General features: G+C 57.2%; 1 protein-coding gene across 1 annotated transcript; it reads right to left on the bottom strand.

The window, feature by feature from the left end:
• Positions 1-1,592: 1,592 nt before the first annotated feature.
• FMOD (fibromodulin) lies at positions 1,593-8,560 on the bottom strand. Its single transcript, XM_014953616.1, is given in 3 exon segments — positions 1,593-2,888; positions 4,863-5,877; positions 8,277-8,560. Coding segments are annotated over 2 exon segments (1,146 nt in total). The 5' UTR covers positions 5,858-5,877; positions 8,277-8,560; the 3' UTR covers positions 1,593-2,737.
• Between the last annotated feature and the right edge of the window lie 1,248 nt (positions 8,561-9,808).

The raw sequence follows: 9,808 nt of genomic DNA, 5'->3' as shown, positions 1-9,808 counted from the left end.
CTGCTGGAAGCAGAAATGGGTGGCTGTTTCTCCAGGGGTTTGTTCTGCTGCCACCAGGTCCTGCTGGCAGGTCCCTTCCACCCCGGGGTGGTAGGTGGGCAGGGGGTTACCCTGACCCTCCACCCCTTCACCTCCACCCCTGCAGGATGCAGAGCTGGTGCCCCAGCTGGTGTAAATCAGCCATCCCAACCACCCTGCCTGGATAGAGCAGCTGCTGGAAGCAGAAATGGGTGGCTGTTTCTCCAGGGGTTTGTTCTGCTGCCACCAGGTCCTGCTGGCAGGTCCCTTCCACCCCGGGGTGGTAGGTTTGTAGGGAGACCCCAGCCCCTTTGTCTCCTGCAGGCTGGTGTTGATTTGGGAAGGGGTGTTGGATGCTCTGAGGCAAAGACCCGACCTGGGAACAAGGAGCAGCGTGTGCTGGTGCTGGGGCAGCTCCCAAGGATGGGGAGGAGGGAGGTGCTGGGCTGGTTTGTAGATGGATCCTGCAAACATCCTCCCCTGCTGCTTTGGAAGAGCGTGGAGACATGGCATGGTCCCTCTGCCAGCCTTGGGGACACCCTGGCACAAGCATCGCTCGCCTCACGCTGTCTCCAGAGCAGGGTCAGGTTTGCCTCCTTCTGAGCCCCCTTTTTCCCTGGATGGAGCTGGGTTTCAACCCATGTCTCAGCCCAGCCTTGCCCAAGTGGGTACGGGATGTGGTGGGCACCCCGGGGTGCAGGGCAGCTCCTGGGGACAGAAACTCGGGGAGGGAAGTTTAGGGCCACCCTCCCAGCCTGGCCAGGGCCACAAGTGACAGGCAACGCCGACCTCTGGTGACAGCCCTGGGGTCCTCAGCCATCTGGGTCCCCCTGGGTTGGGGTCCTTGCTCCAGGAGGATCATTGTCTCCGCAGGCAGTGGGGTTTGGCTGGGGGAGGTCACGGTGAGGATGTGCATGTCCCTTTGCTGCCCTGGGATGGAGGAGAGGATGGAGAAGGGGATGGAGGGGGGTCATCTTGCCTCTCTTCCTGCCTGGCTGGATTTGGGGGGGCTGCCCCTGGCCAGGACCAGGGGTCAGGGCGGTTTGGGAAATGCCATCGGGGAAACCCACCTCCTGCCTCCCCGGCTGGCCCCCCCCGTGCAGAGGAGAAGCTCCAGGCTGGGAAGTGGCACTTTTTGTGCAACTCCAGATCTATAAAAATCCTGCCCATGTGAATTATTATATTTTTTTTTCAGTCATCCTCCAGTTTAGCTGTTAAAAACGAAGACTGGAGAACATACAAGCATCTGGAAAATAAGGACCAGAAGTACTGTGCCAGCAGCACCGCTGTCCCTTCCTTCTCTCAACTGACACTTCTCCACTGTGGATTTTGTGCCATCTATAGATGTCCTCGCGTGGAGCCCAGCTGGGATGTGCTGGAGCAGCAGCTCCTCGGTGCGGGGAAGGCGGTGCAGGCACATGTTGTGTCTGGTACAGCCACTAGACGGCAAATCCAGCCCGGATTATGTCTGCGGAAAAATCTGGTCTGCAAGAGGGAAGGTCACAGCTCCCGGAGCAGCCCAGATGCTCAGAAGACCCTGGTCTCTGCGTTTGGGATTCCTCAGACACGCTTCGTGCAGTTACAGAAAGGGCTTTATTCGTCGGTATGATATCAACACTTCATGCGTCAGTGATAGTACAGGTTTTTTTGGGTTTTTGTTTCTATAGTGTTAGCATGCAGTTTAAATGCGGAGGGTCTGGATGACCTCTGCAGCTTTGCAGGTCATCTCCAAAGCTCAGCTGCCCCTTTGGTTCTCAAACTAAACCGTCCAAGGAACCAAGTTGGGTGGTTTTGGCTTTTGGCAAGTTCAAACATGCCGTAGGTGCATGTATCGCTGTGATTATTATTTATTTTTTTTTTTTAATTGGGAGACCCTGGTTGCTGGGCAGGGAGGGAGCTCAGAGCCAAGCCGGTGGGTGGGATGGAGCTGGTGGGCTCCCCGGGGAGTTGGGGGTGATGGCACCAGGGATTGCTCCATCACTCACCCCCAGTCCTGCCCTGGACCAGCGGTCTGGGAGGAAGATGTGAGACACCCCAACCCTCCAAGCTACAACCCACAAACAGGGTGTTTTTCTCTAACCTCAGGAGCTGGGAGCCGCTTGACAGCAGCAGGAAAGGTTTCTCTCCTTTACCCTTGGAGGAGGAGGCTGATGGAAGGGGGGAAAAATAGAGGGGAAAGAGTAGATTTGCTCTTCCCCATCCTAGACTGGGGGATGCTGGCAGCCAGGGAATCTTTAACCCTTTACTCGTGTAGCTCCCAGCCTCCTGGGTGCTCGTCCCAGTGACCACTGGCACCTGGCCCAGGGTGAGTCAATTTAAATCTGACGGTTCTTCAGGACCCACACCTGAACCCAACCCCTCCTCGCTGGGGTCAGATGCTCAGTGTGTGTCTGGGAGGTGGGATGAGTTCTCTCCCATCCCTGCTGCATCCCACCCGGACCAGGGGAGAAGGTAAATGGGGGTGGTGGTGGTGGTGGGATCAGAGGGAGAATGTTTCTGGGATCTGTCCCACCCTGTGTGGCCAGAGAGCCATGAATGGGGGGTGTTTGGGAACGAATGGCTCTTTCCCAGCCGCGTGGGCTGGTGTTGGAGTACCCTTAGTGCACTATCGCGAAGCCAAGTCAAACTGTCAAGCTGCATTAAAACGGGAGTGAGTGTCTCCCCAGGAAGAGGGGAGCCAAGTCCTGAGGATGGGGAGGGGTCCAAGGAGGGGGGCAGGTTAGATCTCGATGATGGTGGCACGTCGCAGGCACAGCGGGGCGTCGGGGGGCACCGCGTTTCGCTTGATCTCGTTCCCGTCCAGCCGCAGGACCTGGAGCCTGGAGTAGTTCATGACGTCCACCACGGTGCAGAAGCAGTGTCAGCTCCAGCTCTAACTCACCTTCATGATGTGACTGATCTTTGGGGAACAACGTAAGGAACATCTGGGGGGCTTCTCTGGAGATGGCTCTGGGAGTGCTGAGCTCTGAGTATCGGTTTGTGTTAAGGTGGGTGGGGAAAAAAAGTGAAAGCACCCCCAAATCACCAATTATTCCTGCAAATTTGGACTCGGCACCCTCCCCTGTTAGGCTGAAAGGGTGAGTGGTGCCTCCCCAGCTGCAGACAGCAGGAGCCCCTGAGTTTGTGCCTCTTCCAGGGTTTGGAAGCGGTGGCAGCGGCCTCGGCTGGAGCGCTCGCAGGGAAAAAGCCGGGTGGAGTCAGATGGAAAACATTGCTTTTTATCAGGAATTGCCTTTGCAACCAGTTTTGTGAGGCTCACAGGCTGCAGCCTCCGGTCCCTGACTCCTCCTGGCCACCATGGGACAACCCAGACAGCGTGTCCAGGAGAGGGGAACATCCCCATCCCATGTCCACAGACATCCCCTTTCCGTTCATCTGCCACTCGCTGCCGCCTGCACCAGGCAGGGGGGAATCTCTGGCTGGGTTTGGAGAGAGAGGATGGAACAAACTCCAAAAAATTCTGTGCAGGATTTGGGAGAGAGGCGACCGACTAGATGGCAGCAAAGCTCCAGGCCGGGCTGCTGCTGGGGAGGACAGCGGGGTGCCGGGGGACCCCTGTGCCCACAGGCTGGGGGCTTGGGGGGCTGCGAGCCCCACGGTGTGTGGGGAGGCAATAAAGGACCTCCCAGGGTGGCTGGAGGGGCACAACCCCAGCCTTGATACCCCATGGGGTGGGATGTGTCCCCCCCAAACAGGTCGGTGCTGCACACCTGGACCCACAGCCCCTGGCTCCTGGGGATGCTTTAAAGGTCAGCGGCAAAACCTGCAGCTGGAGGAGACGCTGTGGAGGGGGCTGAAGGGCTCCTCCGTGGTTTGGTGGCATTTGTGGGCAGACCTTCACAGCTACACATTTTGAAAGCAAACATTTGGAAATCTGTTCTTGTTGTTGTGTTTCCATCGGCTCATCACCCCGGTGCGGGGTGGTGTGTTTCCGACAGCCCGTGGCTGCTCCGACACGTCCCCGTCCCCATCCCAGGCTCTCGGGAGCTCCTGCACCGCTCCAGGAGGGTCCTGCGCCCGGGGGCTGGCAGGTGAGAGGAGCAAACCTGGATTTTTCCAGGAGATTGCTTGGGTTTGTGGTTGTTGGTTTTGGTGGTTTTTTTTTTTTTTTCTAGCTTATTTTTATAAATAGCAGCCCCAGAACAATCTGTTCCTTTTATTTATTTGTGTATTAAGTGGAGTGGATTTTAGTCCTGGCAGAAGATGATGCATTGATGGCTCTAATCTAAGAGCTCCTGTCTGTCCCAGCCCCAGCAAGGACGTGCCCCTCGGCTGCAGACTGTGACCCTGGAGGGGCTTTGGGTCCATGGGCTGTGCTGGTGCCCTGTGAGGTTGGGGGCAGATGGACAGAAAGGGGGTGCACTGGTCCTGAGCCCTGCAGGCCACATCCCTGTCCCCTGTATTAGCACTGGCCAGGGCCATGTGTGCTCCCACACGTGACCATGGCAGTGGGGAACCCCCATCTCTGTCCACTCTGGTGACCCCTCAGTCTGTCTGCAATGCCGGACTAAAACCATAATCCCCTCCCCAGCTTCTACCTGCAGCTGGTTTCTGGCATCTCCTACCAGAAGGTGCTCAGCCTTCTGCTAAATGCTCAGTAAAACCAGTGCAATGGCTTTGTGGATCACACAGGAGCATTCAGAGCCAGGACCCTCTTGGCTTCAGGTGTGTTGGGCCCCGTTCCTGCCTTGCTGAGGGCCACCTACAAGTCTCCCAAATTCTGTCTTCCTGCTCAAACCATTACCCCGGGTAGTGTCCCACAGGTAGGCACAGCTTCTGCATCCCCATCCCTCTACTGAACAACCATCCCCTGCACCGCCGCGCTTCAGTTGACACGTTTCCACTCACCGTTGATTTGGTTCCCCTGAAGGTAGAGGTTCTCGAGGTTGGTGCTGACCCGGGGGATCTTCTGGAGCCTGTTGTAAGAGAGGTCCAGCTCGAGGATGCTGCTGCTGTTGAAAGTGTTGGTAGAGAGACCTTGGTTTGTCAGGCTGTTGTGGGACATCCGTACGTAGAGCAGCTTGGGAGAGACCTTGAAATAGTCATCAGGGATGGTGTTGATGTAGTTGTACTCTAGGTAGAGCTGTTCCAAAGCCATTGGGAGCCCATCAGGGACCTTCCTGAGGTGGTTGTAGCTCAGATCAGCAAGGATCAAAGACTTGAGCCCTTTGAGGGATGCTCCCATCTCAAAAATGAAGTTGTGGCTGAGGTACAGGGCTGTGAGGTTCTCCAGACCCTCCAGAGCATTGGAGGGGACCTTGGAGATCTGGTTGTAAGACAAGTGGAGCTCTCTCAGGGACCGGGGCAAGGGGCTGGGCATCTTGGTTAGGTTGTTGTTGTTCATGTACAACCTCTCCAGGTTTTTGAGCTTGGCAAAGACCCTCTTGCCCATCTTCTCACTGGTGATCTGGTTGTTGTGCAGTGCCAGCCACTCCAGCTCTGTGGCGTTGTCAAAAGCCCCTTCTTGGATGGCGGTGATCTGGTTGTTCTGGAAGTAGACGTATTTCATCCGGGTAGGCACGAAGGGCAGGTACCTCAAGTTGCGGGTGTCACAGTACATGGCTGAGGAGAAGTTAGGGGGGCAATCACACTCTTGGGGACATTGCCAAGAAGGGGCTTGCTGAGGTTCAGGGCCAGGCTCTGCCTCCGTGTCCGGAGCTGGGAGGTAAGAGTACACGTAAGGGGTGTTCTCGTCCTCGTAGTAGGGCATGTAGTTATAGGAGGACATACGGGACTGTCGCATGTAGTACTGTAACCAAGCCATGTCTTCTTCTTCATTGTACTGGCCCAGGGAGGCTCCACAGAGCCCAGCGATGACCAGGATGGTGGCCCAGTGCATGGTGTTGATGCTGGAGGGACCTGCGTGGGGGAGAAATGAGGGGGGAAAACCATCAGCAGTGTCAGGTCTGATGTAAGGGCTGGAGGCAAGAGAGCTGCACCCCATGGCCTGGGGGTCCAGCAGGGTTGGATGTGGGCACAGCCCTGCGTGGGGTTGGTGGCAGTTGGCAGCAGAGCTGGAGAACCGGGGTCTTGAGTGAATCCTACCCCAAAAAAACGTGGCTGCAGACATTGTCCCCTCTTTGAAGTTACTGGATCTCCTCCCTCTCAACTCACGCTTGTTGGAAGCCTCTGTCCTCATGGAAATCCGCTTGCAAAATCTTTACTTATGGGTATTTCTGTTATAACAGAGTGGAGGATGGAGATATGGGCACGTGGTCCTGAGTTGCCCGGGACTCCCCTGCACTGACCCTGCACGGGAGGGAGGAGAAAGGACTTGGCCACTCTCTGGCCAAGCGGAGGAGAGTGGTAGCTGCAGGAACAGGTTGATGGAGCTCAAGGCACGTTTGGATGGAGCTATATTTATGCTGCACTCGCTGGTGACATGATTCGCCGTGGGTTTCATCCAGCTCTCCCTTCCCCCACAACAACGCAGGATGCTCGGGACTGATGTAAATCCTGGTAAACAAGTTCTGGCTTATTTTTGAAATGAAACCACTTTCAAGCTTAGATTTCCCCAGCTCAGCCCCAACAGGAAAAGGGGCAGCATCCTCCGGCCCCTCGCGATGAGGGGGAGAGGGAGCCATCACCAAGACGTGATGCTTGGACCCTGAAATTCAGCCTATCGAGGGCTGATGGCCAGAATAGAGGAGGGCTGAGGGCTCAGAAGGCGGCAAACCTGTCCCCGAGCCCCTTGTCTTGGGCTTCACAGCCACCCTGTGCCATGCCCAGGGTGGTGTGTGTCACATCGTGCCGCTGATGGGCAGGAGGACTCCAACCACGGCTGTTCCTCCCGAATCCTCGTCTCAGACGAGATGCTCAGGCAGCGAAAAGGCAGCGTGGCCTGGAGCGAGGCGGCTTGAAATGCCTCCAGGAAATACTCGGGGCCGCGCTGCTGGGAGAGGGAGAGGAGCCTCTCCTGCCTGCTGGCTCCTATATACGTGGCTGGGAATGTGGGGCTGTGGGTCCGTGGCTGCCAGCGCCGCTCCGGCCGCCGCCGTGGGGGGAAGGAGCGAGAAGGGGACAGTTTCCCACCTCGGGAGGTGGCCGTAGGGTCTCCCCACCAAACCTGGCTGCATCCCCCCCTCCCCTGCAGCCAGAGGGGATGTCTCGGCCGGCACACAAAGAGGGCACAGTTTGCTGGGAGGCAGCAGATCCCTGCCACCGAGGCACCCTGGCAGGCTGCTCGGGCTGGAAGAAAAGAGGGATTGAGGTGGCGGCGGCGGGCGGGCAGGCATGGCACCCTGGCTTTCTCCTTCTCTCCCTCCTCCTCCTTCCACCGGCTCGTGCAGCCGAGGGGCAGATGAGACGTGGTCCTCCGGGATGCTGCGTGCAACGGGGGAGCTTGGCAGAGGCAGAGGAGTTTCTTCTCCTCCTCCCTCCTGCTCCAGGGCACTCTGTCTGCTGAAATACCAGAGCTGCTCCATGCAGGGGCTTCTCCACCCATGCAGGGCTGCTTGGCACCTCCTTCCCAGGGGACCCCTCTGCAGGGCAGGACCCATCCATGGGGTCCCTTCACCTTTCCCAGTTCCCCCCTTCAACATACCAGTAGCCCCAGAGCCAGTCCTCAGCGGGCACCCCACCTCATTTGAAGGTTGGTTCTCCCCTCCCCAGTGAGCTTCAGCCCTGGTTTTGGGGTGGGATCTGAGCTGAGTGTGTCGGTGTCATCTCCTGGTCCCCACACTCTCCTGCCAGAAGCTGCTGGGCTTATGGGGTCAGCTCCTCACCCCGAGAGGGAGCAGGTTTTGGAGCAAGGGGCTTCATGGCCTGTGGCCATCCATGGGCTTGGCCCATTGCTGCTGCTGTGCTGGGCATGAAACCAGCTCCCCCTTTTCCTGCACCCCACAGACGGGGCGGGCAGAGCTGTGGTGGGCAGGGGGGCAGCGAGCAGGGCACTGCCAGCACCGGGGTGTTGATGGCTGTCGGTGTCCAGCTCCTGGCCAAGTGGGCAATGAGCTGCCAGAAGGGCAAGTAGACGTGGCTAGCAGGAGAGGGCTTCCCCGCCGGGGCGGCTCGGGAGCGCTGGCGTTCGAGCTGTGCCACCCGTGTCGCTGGCATGTGCTTCGCGTGGCAGCCGCCCGCCCGCCGAGGCGAGGGTATGGAAATCAGGCTTCAAAAAAAAAAAAAAAATTAAAAAAAAAAAAAAAATAAAAAATAATCCTTTCTTCGCCCAGCTTCCCCACGGCAACGATCCCACTCAAAAAAAAAAAAAAAAAAATTTAAAAAAAAAAAAATCATAATAAATATAGAGAAGGACTTACCAAGCTAAGAGCCTCCTTTCCAAAGCCTCGCTGCTCTTCGCCGGGATCTCCCGTGTGTCAAGCAGCATGTGAGTGTGTCTCCCGATTTGCAAAGGCTGGTGCCCGCCCCAGATCCCAGATCAAATATTGTGCTTGCAGGTCACGGGCTCTGTTGGGTGTTTTTTTTTTGGGGGAGTGACCTCCCAGCAGCAGCCAGTTTGCAGGAGAGACTGAAGAGACCCTAATGCTGCCTGGCGTTATAAATAACCTGCTTTTTCTTTCCTCTCTCTCTCTCTCTCCCTCCCTCTCCCTCTCTCTCCCGTCTTTTCTCATAGGAGTGTTGGCACTTTTCAGGCTTTCTCTGTTTAACGAGTTAGTGGAATCGGGGATGTTGTTTTTAAAAGGGCTGTTGTTAGGTCTCCTGTGTTTCTCATCAGGAAGCGATGAGGAGGCCTCTGGCCAGATTAAAAAATATCTGATTTTGAGGCGCTGAGGATGTGATTCTTGGGGAGAAGTGACAAAAGTATCTTTAACTTTTGCAGTACCAGGGGAAGAGGCGTCAGTGCCTGCTCTGGCTGCAGCCTGGGTTTCTTCCCCAGGAAGCCTCAGTTTATGCAGTCCTGGTATTAAATATTTAGGATAAACATTTCCATGAACGATAAGGCTGCGGCATCCAAGGTAAATAAATTGCCTACCAAAGGGCCACTGTGACAGCAGGAATTTGTCTTCAGCTTGGCAGGGGAGAGATGCCAAGCTGGCATTTCTGCAGGTTGTGCCCATCCTCCTGGGATGGGGGTGTCTGTTCCCCCCCTACCCTGAGCCTGATCCAGGGGTGGGTGTGGGGGGACGGGGCAGGGGACCATGTGCCAAGGGTGACCCGGGGTTGGGCAGAGACAGGAGAGCTCACAGCTCTCCCTGCCACAGGGCTCATCACCTCCCAGTGCCAGCCTTGTCCTGGGGGGGCTCCTGCAAAGCAGGGGAGCGGTGGGTGCTGTCACAGCCTCCCCCCATCCCAGTCCCCATCCCCTGGCTCTCTGTGCACTTCGGCTTTGGAGACGGCTCTTCCAGGGCTGTCGAAGCATTTCCTCCACCAGGAACGGAAAGGAGGAGCCCCGACCGCCCATCTCCATCCCATGCCTGGCTCCAGCAGCACGCCCAGGTTCCTCCCAGGAGCCTGGAATTACTTAGTGAAGCTCAGCAGGTGCCAGACTCCCTCCGGGCTTGCTTTCTCCTTGCTTTCCATCGAAATTTCCCAGCCAAAACATCCTCTTCCCCCCGGGGAGCCTTGCAAAGATCTTTATCATGTGCCGAGGTCCTTGTTGAGAGGAGGAGGAGGAGGAATGCGCAGGGCGGTTGGCGGCCGGGGTTGCAAGGGACACGCTGTACAGTGGGGGCTTTGCCAAAAAGCTGGTCTATTTGGGAAGGAAGAGTGTGCCTGGAAAGCACAGCTCCCTGCACTGCAGCACGGGGCCAGGATCTGCAGGGAGAGAGGATTCAGAGAAAGCCTTGCCTTCAAGTGGGGAAAAGCAGAGAAGGGGGGGGTTGCGCTGTCT

Source organism: Calidris pugnax, unplaced genomic scaffold (genome assembly GCF_001431845.1).
Source record: "Calidris pugnax isolate Ruff unplaced genomic scaffold, ASM143184v1 scaffold245, whole genome shotgun sequence".
NCBI classification, from domain to species: Eukaryota; Metazoa; Chordata; class Aves; order Charadriiformes; family Scolopacidae; genus Calidris; species Calidris pugnax.
Note: the sequence above shows the minus strand (reverse complement) of the source record. Positions and strands in the feature narration are given on the sequence as shown.